General features: G+C 40.0%; 1 protein-coding gene across 2 annotated transcripts in view; it reads left to right on the top strand.

The window, feature by feature from the left end:
* Positions 1-16,668, top strand: part of BCL2L10 (BCL2 like 10) — a 38,790-nt gene extending 22,122 nt beyond the window's left edge. Inside the window, exon 3 of one of the 2 annotated variants that reach the window (XM_046009519.1) lies at positions 16,507-16,668. In XM_046009519.1, coding sequence (XP_045865475.1) covers positions 16,507-16,567 — 61 coding nt within the window. In that variant the 3' untranslated portion in view covers positions 16,568-16,668. Of the gene's footprint in view, positions 1-5,666; positions 5,732-16,506 lie in introns of those variants that run through there. The other variant, XM_046009520.1, reaches the window with a different exon arrangement.
* Positions 16,669-16,925: the final 257 nt, after the last annotated feature.

Genomic DNA, 16,925 nt, shown 5'->3' with positions numbered 1-16,925 from the left:
CCTGCTCTCTCCCTCTAGGAGTCTGGCTTTTTGTTAATCTTTTCAGAAAACCAGCTCCTGTTTTCATTGATTTTTTTTTTTTAAGTTTCTGTTTCATTTATTTCTGCTCTAATCTTTATTCTTCTGTTGGTTTGGGGTTTTGTTTGTTACTTTTTTTCTACTTAATTTTGGTATGATTAGGTTGTTGATTTGAGATTTTTCTTCTTGAAGGAGGCCTGTATAGCTATAAACTTCCCTCTTTTTTTTTTTTTTTTTTTTTTTTAAATTTTATTTATTTATTTGACAGAGAGAGATCACAAGTAGACAGAGAGGCAGGCAGAAAGAGAGAGAGGGAAGCAGGCTCGCTGCTGAGCAGAGAGCCCGATGCGGGACTCTATCCCAGGACCTTGAGATCATGACCTGAGCCGAAGGCAGCGGCTTAATCCACTGAGCCACCCAGGCGCCCCTAAACTTCCCTCTTAAGAGTAACTGTTGCTGCATCCAAAAGATTTTGGATTACTGTTTTTATTTTCATTTGTCTCCATGTATTTTTTTTTTATTCAGTTCTTGGTTGACCTATTTATTGTTTAGTAGCATGTTGTCTGACTTCCATATATTTGTGTTCTTTTTAGATTTTTTTCCTATAGGCAATTTCTAGTTAAATACCATTGTGCTTGGAAAAGATGAATGATACAACTTCATTTTTTTGCATTTGTTGAGACTTGTTTTGTGGCCTAACACGTGATGTACTCTGGTGAATGTTTTATGCGCACTTGAAAAGAATGTGTATTCTGCTGTTTTAGGATGGAATGTTCTGAATATATGTTAGATCCATCTGGTCCTTGTGTCATTAAAAGCTATTTCCTTTTTATTTTTCTGTTTAGATGATCTAACCAATTATGTAAATGGGATGTTAAAGTGCCATACTATTATTGTGCTACCTTCAAAGTCTATTTTTTCGATACAAGTATTCTGACCCCAGCTTTCTTTTCACTTCCATTTGATTGTTAAATGATTTTCCAACCCTTCACTTTTTTTTTTTTTAGAGTAGGGTTTGGGGGAGGGCAGATGCAGAGGGAGGGAGAACCCCAAACAGACTCTGGGCTGATTGCAGAGCCTGACTTGGGGCTTGATCTTGGACCCCCAAATCACGACCTGAGCCAAAGCCAAGAGTCAAACGCTCAACCAACTGTGCCACATTTTTTTTTTTTAAGTTTTATTTATTAAATAATCTCTGCACCCAACGTGGGGCTCAAACTCACAACCACCGAGATCAAGAGTCATGTACTCCTCCAACTAAGCTAGCCAGGCACCTCTATCCCTTTACTTGCAGTCTATGTCTTTAGGTCTGAAATGAGTCTTTTGTAGGCAGCATAGGTCTTGCCTTTTTTTTTTTTTTTCAATTAAAGATTTTATTTATTTATTTGACAGAGAGGGAACACAAGCAGGGGGAATGGGAGACAGAGAAGCTGGCTTCCCGCTGAGCAGGGAGCCTGATTCAGGGCTTGACCTGGGATCATGACCTGAGTTGAAGGCAGACGCTTAACTGACTAAGCCGCCCAGGTGCCCCAGGTCTTGCTTTTGTTTTAATCCATTCTGTCACCCTGTGTCTTTTGAGAGTTTAGTCCATTTACATGCCAAGTAATTACTGATAGATGTGTACTTCCTGCCATTTTGTTACTTCTTTATAGGTATTTTTGTAGTTCTTCTCTATTCCTTGTTCTCTCCTGATTGGCAGGATTTCTTTAGTGATAAACTGGGATTCCTTTCTGTTTATTTTTTTGTATATCTATTACCAGTTTTTCACTTAACGGTTACCATTAGGTTTATATATAATACAGTATGCCTATGGGAGTCTACGTTAAGTTGATGGTCATTACAGTTTGAACCAGCTCTAAAAGCACTAAATTTTTACTCTCCCCCATGTTTTGGTATATGGTGTCATACTGTATATCCTTTGATTTTGTGAATCAGTTGATTGACTTTTTTGTACATACGCATAATTTACTGCTTTTGCACTTGTACTTTTCTTACTCCTGCTATTGTCTTTCCTTTAGGCTCAAAGAGTCCCCTTTAACATTTCTTACAGGACTTATTTGGTGGTGATGCCTTCAACTTTTGTTTGGGAAACTTTTTATCTCTTCATCAATTCTGGATGGTAGCCTTCCTGGGTAGAGTATTCTTGCTTGCACGGTTTTTTCTTTTCAGCACTTTCAATGTATCATGCCACTTTCTTCTGGCCTACAGAGGTTTTCTGCTGGGGGTGGGGCACATGGTAGCATGTTTTCTTTTTCTCTTGCTCATCTTAAAATTCTCTGTTGAGTACCACTTTTTGCCACTTTAATTACTATGTGTCTTGGGGTGGCTCTCCTTGGGTTGATTTTGCTGGGGACTCTGTACCTCCTGGATCTGGATTTCTATTTGCTTCCTCAGATTTGGGAAGTTTTCAGCTATTGTTCACATACATTTTCTACCCCCTTCTCTACCTCTTCCCCTTCTGGGATCCCTATATTGCAGGTGTTTCTGTGCTCAGTGATGTTGCTGATCTATTCCCATTTTTTATTATTTTTTTCTTTCTCCTACTCAGCTGGATTGTTCTCCATTCATTGCTCTGTCTTCCAGGTAGCTGATTTGTTCTTCTGCTTCCTCTGGTTTGCTCTTTATTCTCTCTAGCATATTTTCCATTTCAGTTACTGAGTTCTTGATCTCTGGCATGGTCCTTTTTTATATTTTCTGTCTCTTGTGGAGGGTCTTACTCAGATCCTCCACTCTTTACGCAAGTCCAGTGAGTATCTTTTTTTTTTTTTAATACTTTATTTATTTATTTGACAGAGAGAGAGGTCACAAGTAAGCAGAGAGGCAGGCAGAGAGAGAGGGAGAAACAGGCTCCTCACTGAGCAGAGAGCCCGATGCGGGGCTCGATCCCAGGACCCTGAGATCATGACCTGAGCCGAAGGCAGAGGCTTAAACCACTGAGCCACCCAGGCGCCCCCAGTGAGTATCTTTATAACTTAACTATTACTTTAAATCCTTTACCAGGCATATTGCTTATCTCCCTTTCGTTTAGTTCTTGTGCTATGATTTTTGACCTGTTCTTTCATTTGGGACACATTCCTTTGTCTTCTCTTTTTTTTTAAAGATTTTATTCATTTATTTGACAGATCACAAGTAGGCAGAGAGGCAGGCAGAGAGAGAGAAGGGAGGAAGCAGGCTCCCCGCTGAGCAGAGAGCCCGATGCAGGGCTCGATCCCAGGACCCCGAGATCATGACCCAAGCCGAAGGCAGAGGCTTTAACCACTGAGCCACCCAGGCGCCCCTGTCTTCTCATTTTGTCTAATGCTCTGTATCTTTTTCTGTGTGTTAGGAAAGTCAGCTATGTCTCCTGGTAGTGACTTTATGAAGAAGTAGTCCTGTAGTGCTGTGCAGTATAATGTCCGCTGCATCCCAGAATCTGGCACTTTAAGGCTGTCTCTTCTGTGTGTTGTGTGTACCCTAGTGTTGTGGTTGAGCTGTGTTTCCCTTAAGTCCAGTCATCTGCAGTGGCTCTTTTTGCCAGTTTCAGGGCAGGGTTTGGTCCCTGTGTTGTTAATGGGCCAGTCTGGAGCCATCTTCAGCTTGAGCTGGGTCAGACCAGAAGTTTGCCAGAGCTGCAGTTACCAAACTGTGTTGTCCCTTGAGGCCTTCCTTGTTGGGAGGGGCCTGCAGTCAGACCAGATGACTGCAGTCAGACCAGATGACTACTGTCAGCTCACTGCTGGTACTGCTGGTGAGTGTGGTTATCTTCCCCTCTCCCCAGGGCAGGAGTCACTTTAGCCACAGTCAGGACTGCCTGCACAATGCCATGCTTGTCACACTGCTTTGGAGAATTCCTGCAGAGGGTGGTTCGTGTGGGAGCACAGGAGAGTGTGGGATTGGGGCCTGCTTTTAGCCAGGTTTGTGCAGATCTATGGGAAGGGACCTGGAGCCACTTTGGAGAAGTAGGAGATAGGAGGGTGTTGGAGAGGTTGAGTATGCCATAGACTTCAGGGGGATGGGGCACGTGTTAGCAAGCTAGGTGGAGAAGTTTGTGCTGCTCTCGTTCCCATAGCTGTCCATGTATCTAGGCTTGGGGGCAGGGAAGCTAAATAGTGCCCACCAGCTGTTTCATTCTTGGAGAAGTTGCCCGAAGATCCCTGCCCTTCCAGGGCATGCTCTGAGATTAGTAAATAAATCTTCTACCCATGTACTCCATGCAGTTTTTTTTCAAACTGCCATTTTTTGGTGTATCTCAGCACGGTTCTTCCTTATGCTGTCTCTTTAAGGGTGAAGACTCAGTTTCCTATCAACCCTCCAGCTCTCCCAGAGTTGAGCCACTGATGTTTCAAGTTCTGGATATTAAGCCCCACTGATGCTTAGGCCCCTCTGGCTTTCAAAGGCAAATGTATGGGGACTCATCTTCCCAGTGCAGGTCCCCCATGTGTGGGGTGCCAGGTGGGGGGGGGGGTCTGCTTCTTTCCCTTCTCTGTGCTTAAAGTGTCCTCCTTCCCACAGTCTCCTGGCTCAGGTTGGTTCCAGGCTGCATCTCCACCCTTCCTACCATTTTTCCATGTGGCCTCTTCCTCTGTGGTTAGCTCTGGAGGGTCTGTCCTGCCAGTCTTTGGGTCATTTTCTGGGCTGTTTACACTGATATGAGTGTTACCTAGGTATACGGTAGGGCAGGGTGAGCTTAGGATCTCCTAGTTCACCATCTTTCCCAGAAGTCTGTTGTTTCTATAAATACAAATGTTTTCCATTCTTACTCTAGAAGCCATTCCCTTATAACCTTATAACCTGACATTCCCTTATAACCTTAAAACCCACCTTCCACTTTAACACATTTCATCCTTACATACCAAATCCAACTGCAACTCTGCTACCTGGAGAAGACTAGTTAGTAAGATACTTGTCAGAGATATGTCCTTGTTGAAGAATCTTTATGGTGTCCTCATGGCCTACAGTGGAATCAATCTAAATCCCCTAGAGGGCTTTCCCTCACTTCCCCTAATACTCCTGCCAGTCTGTCACACTGTTCTTGGATTCACGCTATCCTTCCTCAGCAAGTTTTTGTTCATGGCATTTCCCCAGTAATAACCACCTTTCTCACACACCCCCTGTCACTGCTAGTTAAAATGTTTCAGTACCCAACTTAAATTTTATCTCCGGTGATTTTGCAGGAGACCATTTTCTCTCTTGAGTCTAAGCATTCTTGGTGCTCCGGTTTGCTCAGATTGCTGCTCTGTACTTTCATTGTTTCTTACTATGTTTATTCCCCTCTCTCATCTGTTATCAAATGGGCTGTAAATGGGTGGCTCAGTGGGTTGGGCCGCTGCCTTCGGCTCGGGTCATGATCTCGGGGTCCTGGGATAGAGTCCAGCGTCGGGCTCTCTGCTCGGTGGGGAGCCTGCTTCCCTCTCTCTCTCTCTCTCTCTCTCTGCCTGCCTCTCTGCCTACTTGTGATCTCTCTCGCTGTCAAATAAATAAATAAAATCTTAAAAAAAAAAACAAAATAATAAAAAAAAGAAGCACAAATTCCTGACAATTGCTTCCCTCCCCAATTCATTATCAACACAAAGGCAAACATATAAAATTGTTCAGAATACTTAACAGACATAATTAGGTTTTTTTTCAAATTGAGGTATAATTGACATAGGGTATTACATTACTTGCAGGTGTACAGGATGATTCTGTATTTGTATATATTGCAAAATGATCATCATAGTCAGCTTCATCAACATCCATCACCTGATACAGAGGTAAAAAAAAAAAAATTTTTTTTTAATTTGAAGATTTACTCTCAAATATGTAACACAGTACAGGCACAATTCATTTTATTGTGCTTAACTTTATTGTACTTCATAGAAAATGCATTTCTTAAAAAATTAAAGGTCTGTGGCAGCCCTGCCTTGAGCAATTCTCTCTGCACCATTTTCTAGCAGCAGTTGCTCACTTCATGTCTCTGTGTCACATTTGGGTGACTCTGGAAATATTGCAAACTTTTTCATTATTACTGTATTAATTAGGGTGGTCTGTGATCAGTCATTAGGACTCATTGGAAGGTCAAGTGATGATTAGCATTTATTTTTAGCAATACAGTATTTTTTTTATTTTATTTATTTATTTGACAGAGAGAGACACAGCAAGGGAACACAAGCAGGGGGAGTGGGAGTGGGAGAAGCAGACTCTCTGCGGAGCAGGGAACCCAACACAGGGCTCAATCCCAGGACCCTGGGATCATAACCTGAGCTGAAGGCAGAGGCTTTAATCCACTGAGCCACCCAGATGCCCCGCAATACCTTATTTTAATCAAGGTATATAATGTTTTTAGATCTAATACTATTGGACACAATAGGCTGTAGTGCAAACATAACTTCTGTCTGCACTGGAAAACAAATTTATTTGATTCACTTTATTGTGATACTCGCTTTATTGTGGTCATCTGGAACGAAACATGCATTATCTCCAAGGTATGCCTATATTTTAATTGTGTGGCCGTGCTGTGCATAACGTCCACATGACTTTATAATTGGAAGTTTGTACCTTTTGACTACTGTGACCCATTTTTGTCCACACACGCCTCCCCCGTCCAGCATGTGCCCAATCTCTGGCAACAACCTGTTCTCTATATCTGTGAATTTGGGTTTTTGTTTTGCTTCAGATTTCACATACAAGTGGTTTCATAGGATATTGGTCTTTCTCTGTCTGACTTAACTTCACTTACAATAACCTCTAGGTCTGTCCATGTTGTCTCAAATGGAATGATGTCATCCTTTTTATATATACATAATCTAGTATCCATGTAGGTGTATGTTTAAAGCCTTTATTTATTTATTTGAGAGAGAGAGCACAAACAGGGAGCACCAAAGGGAGGGGGAGAAGTAGACTCCCTGCTTTCCCAGGACCCTGGGATCATGACCTGAGCCAAAGGCAGATGCTTAGCCAACTGAGCCATCCAGGCTCCCTGTATTTAAATACATATACACACATATGTATATAAATGTAAATACATACAGTACATTTTCCTTCTCCATTTGTCTGTTGATGGACTCTATGGCTGCTTCCATAATTTGGGTATTACAAATAATGCTGCAGTGAACTTAGGGGTGCATATATTTTCCCAGTTAGTGTTTTCATTTACTATGGGTAAATACCTAGTAGTGGAATTCCTGCATCATATGGTATTTTTTTTTAAAGATTTTATTTATTTACTTGACAGAGATCACAAGCAGGTGGGGGGGAGCAGGTTCCCTGCTGAGCAGATAGCCCAATGCAGGGCTTGATCTCAGGACCCTGGGATCATGACCTCAGCCGAAGGCAGAGGCTTTAACCCACTGAGCCACCCAGGTGCTCCTCATATGGTATTTTTAACTTTTTGAAGAACTTTAATACTGTTTTCTCCATTGCCTTACCATTTTTAATTCCCACCAACAGTGCACAAGTGTTTCTTGCCATCTCTTATTTCTTGCCAACACTTGTTATCATTTGTGTCTTTTATTTTAGCCATTCTAACAGGTAGGAGGTGATCTCTCATTATAGTTTTGATTGCATTTCCCTGGTGAGTGATGTTGAGCATCTTTCCATGTGCCTGTTGGCCACCCGTATGACATCTTTGGAAAAGTGTTCATGTTCTCTGCCCATTTTGTAATTGGATTTTTTATTTTTTTGGCATTGAGTTGTATAAGTTCTTTATTTTGGAGACTACCCCTTACTAGATACATCATTTGCAAATACTTCTTCCCACTCAGTAAGTTGCCATTTTGTTTTGTTGATTGTTTTGCTTTGCTCTGCAGAAGCATTTGATGTAGTCCTAATACTTCATTTTTTGTTTCCCTTGCCTTAGGAGACCTATCTAGAAAAATGTTACTGTAGCCAGTGTCAGAGAAAATACTGCCTGTATTTTCATCTGGGATGTTTATGGTTTCAGGTCTCACTTAGGTCTTTCATCCATTTTGAGTTTATTTTTATTTAAGTTGTAAGAAAAGTGGTACAGGTTCATTCCTTTGCATGTAGCTATCCAGTTTTCCCAGCACCATTTGTTGAAAACACTGTCTTCCCCCCTGTTGTATATTTTTGCCTCTTTTGTCATGGATAAATTGACCGTATAAATAGTAGGTTTATTTTTGGGCTGTCTATTCTGTTCCATTGATCTCTGTGTCTGTTTTCGTGCCAGTACCATACTGTTTTGAGTACTGCTCTTTGTAGTGTATCTTAAAATCTGGGATTTGGATATATCCATCTTTGTTCTTTCTCAAAACTTCTTTGGCTCTTTGGGGTTTTCTTTAATTACATACAGACTTCAGCATTATCTGTTTGATTTTGTGAAAAATGCTGTAAGTATTTTGATAGGGATTGCACTGAATCTATAGATTGTTTTAGATATAATGGAAATTTTAACAATATTCTTCCAGTCCATGGGCACAGAATATATTTCTATTTGTGTATTTTCAGTTTCTTTGACCCATGTTTTAGTTTTCAGAGCACAGGTCTTTCATCTCTTTAGTTAATTTTATTCCAGGGTATTTTATTCTTTTTGGTACAAGTGCAGATGATTTTTTTTTTTAATTTCTGTTACTTTGTTATCAGTGTATAGAAATGCTGCTGATTTCTGGGTATTAATTTTGTATCCTGCCCCTCTACTAACTTCATTTATAGTTTTTTGGTGGAATCTTCAGGATTTTCTGTGTATCATACCATACAGTCTGCCCATAGTGACAGTTTAACTACTACTTTACCAAGCGATGGATGTATCTCCACTCTTGTCTGATTGCTGTGGCTAGGACTTTCCAGTACAGTGGTGAATAAATGGTGGTGAGAGTGGACATCCTTGTCTTGTTCCTGACCTTACATAGAAAACTCTGTTTTTCACCAAGTATTATGTTAGCTGTGGGTTTTCATATATGGCCTTTATTATATTGAGGTATGTTCCCTCTTTTATCATGAGTTGACACTGAATCTTGGCAAATACTTTTTCTGCAGCATTTGAGATGATGGTATGATCTTAATCCTTTATTTTGGTGAAGTGGTGTATAACATTGATTGTTTTTTGCAAATAGTGAATCATTTTTGCATCCCTGGAATAAATCCCACATGATCTGCAGTGAATGATCTTTTTAATGTATTATTGTATACAGTTGGCTTATATTGTTTTTTTCCATCTCTCTTCCTCATAGATGCAAAAGTCTGAATTCAGGGATATTGGACTAGAGAGAGAGAGAGAGTGTGTGTGTGTGTGTGTGTGTGATGCCCGTGGTTTTGGTATTAGGGTAATACTGGTGTCATGAAATGAATTTGGAAGCTTTCCTTACTCTTAGTCAAATAGTTTGAAAATAATGGTATTCTTCCTTAAATAGGTAGTAAAATTCACCTGTGAATCCCTCTGGTTCTGAACTTCTATTTTTTTGGTAATTTTTTGATTACCAATTAAATTTCACTACTAGCGGTTGGTCTGTTCAGGTGGTCTGTTTTTTTCTGGTTCATTTTTGGAAGATTGTATTTTTCTAGGAATATATCCCTTTATTCTAAGTTGTCCAATTTGTTGGCATGTAATTTGTCACAATATTTTCTTACAATCTTTTGTATTTCTCTGGTGTCAGTTGTTACTTCTCTCTCTTCTGATTTTATTTATTTAGGTCCTTTTCTCTTTTTTGTTGATGAATCTGGCTAAGGGTTTGTCTGTTTTGCCCTTTTCCCCCCTTGCTTATTTGTTAATTCCACATATGAGTGAGATCATATAGTATTTGTCTTTCTCTGGCCGACTGATTTCCCTTAGCATTATTTTCTCCATCCATGTTGTTGCAAATGGCAAGATTCCATTCTTTTTATAGCCGAATAATATTCCCTTCTACATATATACCATATCTTTTTTATTCATTCATCTATCAGTGGATGCTTGGGCTGTTTCCATTGTTTGGCTATTATAAGTAATGATGCAATAAACACTGGTGTGCATGTATCCCTTCGAATTAGTGTTTTGGGGTTTTTTTGGTTAAATACCCAGTTGCGCAGTTCCTGAATCATACAGTAATTCTATTTTTAATTTTTTGAGAAACCTCCATTCTGTTTTCTGCAGTGGCTGCTCTGGTTGGCATTCCCACCAATAGTACAAGAGAGTTTATTTTTCTCCACATCCTTGCCAATACTTGTTGTTGCTGGTGTTTTTTATTTAATCCATTCTGACAGGTATGAGGTGATACCTCATTGTAGCTCTGATTTGCAACTCCTTGAAGAGTGATGTTGAGCATCTTTTCATGTGTCTGTTGGCCAGCTGTGTCTCTGGAGAAATAATCTGTTTATATCTTCTGCCCATTTTAAAATTACTTGTTTGGGGGGTGGTGTTGAGTTTTACTACTTCTTTATATATTTTGGATACTAACCCATTACTGGATGTCATTTGCAAACATCTTCTCCCATTCAGTTGGTTGCCTTTTGTTGACAGTTTCTTTGCTTTATGGAAACTTTTTATTTTGTTGTAGTCCTAGTAGTTTATTTTTGCTTTTATGTCCTTTGCCTCAGGCGACATATCTAGAAAAATGTTGCTATGGCTCTCTTCTAGGAGTTTTATGGTTTCAGGTCTCACATTTACATCTTCAATCCATTTTGACTTTATTTTTGTGTACAGTGATAGAAAGTGGTCCCATTGTATTCATTTACATGAAGCTGTCCAGTTTTTCCAATACCATTTGTTGCAGGGACTGTTTTCTTTTCTGTTGTGTATTCATTCCTCCTTTGTTGAAGATTAATTGTTTAACCGTGGGTTTATTTTTGGGTTTTCTATTTTATTTCATTGATCCACATGTCTTTCTTTTGCCAATACCATACTGTTTTAATTACTACCATGTTGTAATCTAGAATTGTGATACCTCCAGTTTTTTTTCCTTTTTCAAGATTGCTTTGAGTATTTGAGGTCTTTTGTGCTTCCATACAAATTTTAGGATTGTTTTAGTGCTGTGAAAAATGCTGTTGGTATTTGGATAGGGATTGCATTAAATCTATACACTGCTTTGGGTAGTATAGACATTTTAACAATATTTCTTCTTCCAGTCCATGAGCACAGAAGGTCTTTCCATTTCTTGGCATTGTCTTTAATTTTTTCATCAGTGTTTAATAGTTTTCAGAGTACAGGTCTTTCACCTCCTTGGTTAAATTTATTCCTAGATATATTATTGTTTTTGATGCAATTGTAAATGGGGTTGTTTCCTTAATTTCACTTTCTTTGCTTCATTATTAGTGTGTAGAAATGCAACAGGTTTCTGTACATTGATTTTTGTAGTCTGTGAATTTACTGTATTCATTTATCAGTTCTGATGGATTTTTGGAGTCTCCAGGGTTTTCTTACATATAGTAAGTATCCTCTCATCTGCAAATAGCTTTACTACTACTTTACCAGTTTGGATGCCTTTTATTTCTTTGCTGTCTAATTGCTGTGGCTAGGACTTCCAGTACTGTGTTGAATAAAAATAGTGAGACTAGACATCTTTGCCTTGTTCTCCATTCTTAGGAGAAAAGCTCTGTTTACCCCCATTGATATGATGTTAGCTGTGAGTTTTTCATATATGGCCTTCATTATGTTCCCTCCAAACCTACTTTTTTTTTTTTTTTTTTTTTTTTTTGACAGAGAGAGGTCACAAGTAGGCAGAGAGAGAGGGAGAAACAGGCTCCCCACTGAGCAGAGAGCCCGACGCGGGGCTCGATCCCAGGACCCCGAGATCATGACCTGAGCCGAAGGCAAAGGCTTAAACCACTGAGCCACCCAGGCGCCCCCCTCCAAGCTTACTTTGTTGAGGCTTTTATCATGGATGGATGCTGTACTTGGTGGAGTGGTTTTCCTGTATCTATTGAAGTGATCATATGGTTTTTATTCTTGTTGGCGTGAAATAACCTGTTGATTGATTCGCCAATATTGAACCACTGTTGCATCTTAGGAATAATTCCCATTTCACCATGGTGAATGATTTTTTAAAATATACTGTTGGATTCAGTTTGCTGATACTTTGTTGGGGTTTTTTGCATCTGTGTTCATCAGGGATGTTGGCCTGTGGTTCTTTTTTGTGGTGTCTTTATCTGGTTTTGGTGTCTGGGTGATATTGGCCTTGTAGAATGAATTTGGAAGTTTTCCTTCCTCCTCTGTTTTTGAAACAGTGTGAGAAGAATAGGTATTAACTTTTAAATGTTTGATAGACTCCACCTGTGAAGCTTTCTGGTCCTTGACTTCTGTTTTGGGGGAATTTTTTAGTATTACTGATTAACTTTAGTTGCTGGTAATTGGTCTGTTAAAATTTTCTCTTCCTGCTTTAGTTTTGGTAAGTCCTTTTTTTTTTTTTTAAGATTTTATTTATTTATTTGACAGACAGAGATCACAGGTAGGCAGAGAGTCAGGCAGAGAGGGAGGAGGAAGCAGGCTTTCCACTGAGCAGAGAGTTGGATGTGGGGCTCGATCCCAGGACCCTGGGATCATGACCTGAGCCGAAGGCAGAGGCTTAACCCACTGAGCCACCCAGGCGTCCCGGGTCTTGTTTTTTATTCACTTATCACCCTCTGCCTTTTGATTGTAGCATTTAGTCAGTTTACACTCAAAGTAATTTTTTTTTTTTTTTAAAGATTTTATTTATTTATTTGACAGAGAGAGATCACAAGTAGGCAGAGAGGCAGGCAGAGAGAGAGGAGGAAGCAGGCTCCCCACGGAGCAGAGAGCCCGATGTGGGGCTCGATCCCAGGACCCTGAGATCATGACCTGAGCCGAAGGCAGCGGCTTAATCCACTGAGCCACCCAGGCGCCCCTCAAAGTAATTATTAATGTGTATTTATTGCTGTGTTGTTACTTGTTTTGAGGTTGTTTCTGTAGATTTTCTCTAATTCTTTCCTCTCTTGCTCTTTCATGGTTTGTTGGCTTTCTTTAGTGATAACTTGTGTTCCTTTCTCTTTATTCTTTGCGTATGTGTTACTGTGTGTGTGGTTACCATTAGGTTTCTTTGTAACATCTTCTCCGTAAGAGCATCTGTATGAAGTTGATAGTTAAGTATGAATATATTGTTTACTCCTCTGCCAGCTATGTTTTACACAGATGGTGTCATATTTACATCCTTTCATGGATCCCTTGACTGGCTTTTACAGAAATACTTATTTTTACTGCTTTTTTGTTTCCTCCCTTTGTACTCTCACTTTCAGTCTGGCCTTTCCAAACAGTTCCCTTTAGTATTTCTTGCAGGAAATATGAGTGGTCAGGAACGCCTTTCATTTTGTCTGTGAAACTCTGTCTCCCTCTATTCTGACTGATGTACTTGCTGAACAGAGTATTCTTGGCTGTGACTTCTTTCCTGTCAGCATTTTCAGTATATCATGCCACTCCCTTGTGAGCTGCCAAGTGACTACTGGAAACTGTACTGATAGCTCTTTGGAGTTTCCTTCGTATGTGATTGTCTTTTACTGCTTTGAAATTTTTTTTATCACTATATTTTTGCCATATTAATTGCTGTGTGTCTTGGTGTGCACCTTCTTCTGTGAATTTGTTGGGGGCTCTCTGTGCCTCGTAGATTTGTTTCCTTTCCCAGATGAGGGAAGTTTTCAGCTGTTATTCAAATAAATTTTCTGTCCCCTTCTCTCCTCTAACATTCCCATAATGCAGATGTTACCACACTTGATCGAGTCAATCAGGCATATTATTTATATCCGTCTCACTTAGACTTCTTGCTATGATTTGGTTCTATTCTTTCATTTGGGACATATTTCTGTCTCCTCTTTTTGTCTGTGTATGTGTGTGTGAGGAAAGCCAGCCACTTCTCTGGCTCTTAGCGATCGCAGCGTTCTGAAGAATAGGGGTAATGCAGTGCCGTGTCCCCTGTTCACTGGGGCCTGAGTATCTCCTGTGTGTGCTGTGCTTGCTCTGCCGTGGAGTCCTGGGTGCCACCTTCCTCGGATCCGGTTGTCTGCGAGGTTCTTTTTGCCTGCTGTGTGCAGGGTCTGTTTACCAGCAGGGGAGAGGCGCATTTTAACAAGGTACACAGTCGTATGCTGTGCCCTGTGCGGAGGGTCGAGGTCGAGGGTTGTGTTGGCAGAGTTTGCACTGGTCTTCAGGGGGAGGAGGGCCTGACTTTTTTCCCCTACTTTTTCTTTTTTTAGTCTCTTTCATTTATTTCTGCTCTGATCATTGTACTTTCTTTTCCTTGACTCCCCTGGAACCTTACTTGAGCCTTTTTTTTTTTCTTTTGATTTAGGCTTGTAGCGCTATATACATCCCTCTTAGAACTGCTTTCTCTGTATCCTAAAGATCTTGCACTGTTGTTTTCTTTTCATTTTCATTTGCCTCCATGTATTTTTTCTTTTCTTCTTGGCTTGCTTCCTTGAACCATGGGTAGGTTGTCCAGTCTCCCTATGCTTTTGTTTTGTTTTGTTTTCCAGTCCTTCTTTGCTGTGATTTGTCTCATACCATTGTGATTAGAAAAGATACATGCGGGGCGCCTGAGTGGCTCAGTGGTTTAAGCCGCTGCCTTCAGCTCAGGTCATGATCTCAGGGTCCTGGGATCGAGTCCCACGTCCAGCTCTCTGCTCTGAAGGGAGCCTGCTTCCCTCTCACTCTCTCTGCCTGCCTCTCTGCCTACTTGTGATCTCTCTCTGTCAAATAAATAAATAAAATCTTTAAAAAAAAAAAAAGATACATGCTAGGACTTAAGTCTCCTTAAATTTATTGAGGCTTGTTATGGCCTAATTTATGTTCTAGTCTGGGGAACATTCCATGTGCACCTGAAAAGGATGTATATTCTGTTTTGGGATGGGATGATCTGAATATATGTTCTGTCCATCTGGTCTAATGTTTCTTTCAAAGATTATTTTCCTTACTCATTTTCTGCCTCCATCTATCCATTGATGGAAATGGGAGTTTTAAAGACCCCCTATTACTGCTGTATTACCATCAGTTTCTCTCTTTAGGTCTGTAAATCCTTGCTTTATGCTTTCAGGTGCTCCAGTATTGGGTGCATCAATATTAACAATTGTTCTATCCATTTGTTATTATAGCAATGTCCTTCCTTGCCTCTAAAGCAATCTTTGTTTTAACAAAGTCTATTTTTTTCTGGTGCCGATACTCTGGAAAACAGTATGGAGGTTCCCCAGAAAGTTAAAAATAAATACCCTACCTACTAGGTATTTACCCAAAGAAAGCAAAAACCAGTAGCTCAAAGGGATACATACACTCCGATATATATGGCAGTATTATCTACAGTGGCCAAAATATTGGAACAGCCCAAGTGTCTGCTGACTAATTAATGGATAAAGATGTGTGTGTGTGTGTGTGTGTGTAATGAATTACACCATAAAAAAAAAAAAGATTGAAATCTAGCCTTTGCAATGACATGATGGAGTTAGAGAGTATAATGCTAAGCGAGATAAGTCACTCAGAGAAAGACAAATACCATATGATTTCACTCAGGTGGAATTTACAGAGCAAAACAAAGGAGGGAGAAGGGGATGAGAAACAAAGAGAACAAACTGATGGTCATCAGAGTGGAGGTGGGTGAGGTGATGGGGATGAAGAAGTAAGTGCACTAGTTGAGAGGAGCACCAGGGCTTGGATGGCAGTGGGGGGTCATTGGATTATACAGCTGAAACTTCCACTGTATGTTAAGTAACTGGAATTCAAATAAAACCAGTATTTTTGATATAAATATTAAATGTATAATGATCTATAATCCTGTTTGGGTATGTGCTTTAAAACTTTGAGGTGTTTAACAAACTCCAAGATTTGAAACATGAAGTCTTTCTGACTAATTAGGCTTGTTTATTTGGTTTTTTAAGTTACTTGGAAAGCACCGTCAGACCAACAGTGATGAGCATTAGGTGGTATTATATGGGTAAATGCTATAACTAGTCTAGAAAATACATGAAATTCCTTTTTTTACTATGTCCTAGTATAAGGCCATTACTTAAATGATTGACATGTTATGTCACAGAAATAACCAGATTTCCTTGTCAGTTGCATTATAGTGAACTCTCAGATCTTTAACCATGTCCATTTGAGGGTTGGTTTTTGGGGTGGTTTTGGTTTTGGTTTCTCATTTATAGTTTTAAGATTTAGGCTAGAGCACCTGAGCAGGGGGAGGGGCAAAGAGAATCCTCAAGCAGATTCCCTGCTGAGCTCAGAGCCTGATGTGGGGCTCATCTTAGGGACTGAGCCAAAATCAAGAGCCAGCCACCCCTCATTTGATGCTTTTGCAAAATGTGTTTCTTCTTCAAAAAGATTCATAAAGGGAACTTTTGACAAATGATGGTTTTTGGTATATTCAGAATCAAAACTGAGCTAGGTAAGAATTTCCAGAAATAATGGAAAAGCCACATTCAAACAAAAACTAATATAGGACTGAATGAATTGAGGAAAATGATAAAATATCCTTTGTGAGCAAATTGAAACATTTAATTTTTCTCCCTACCTCAACCCTCCACAGTCTAGAAACTGAGTATTCATCCTTCTATGGCAATTACAGTTATTTGTGTAAGTTAAATAAAAATCTGTTCTCCTAACAGGACACCATTTGGAAGATTGGTTACATTACCAATCCAGCTTTGGCTGGAATGTCTTACTTGAGAGAGAACTGCATCACCTCAGATACGACCAGACCACTTTAAAGAATTAAGACTGACCTTACGGAGCCAAGGGAGCCTCTTGGAACTGTCAGCCTGATTCCTTGCTTGCAGAGTTCCCAGCGACCTTACCAGGTGAGTAAGGAATGTCCCTTCCTGGAGGGTACAAGAACTGCAGCATATTTTGGGCATCTGAAGAAGAGGAATTCACTCAAATCAACAGGAATTGCAGGCAAGTCCGATGATGAGAATTTGGCTTATCTCTGGCCTCAAGTTCAATCTAGAGATTCCTTTAAAATCTGCTTTACTTGGAACTTTTTGTAAGGACCTATAATGATCAGTCACTGTTCTTGATGAGCTTA

This window comes from Meles meles, chromosome 6, assembly GCF_922984935.1.
Source record: "Meles meles chromosome 6, mMelMel3.1 paternal haplotype, whole genome shotgun sequence".
Classification (NCBI taxonomy): Eukaryota; Metazoa; Chordata; class Mammalia; order Carnivora; family Mustelidae; genus Meles; species Meles meles.
This window is presented reverse-complemented; position numbering and strand designations above follow the sequence as displayed.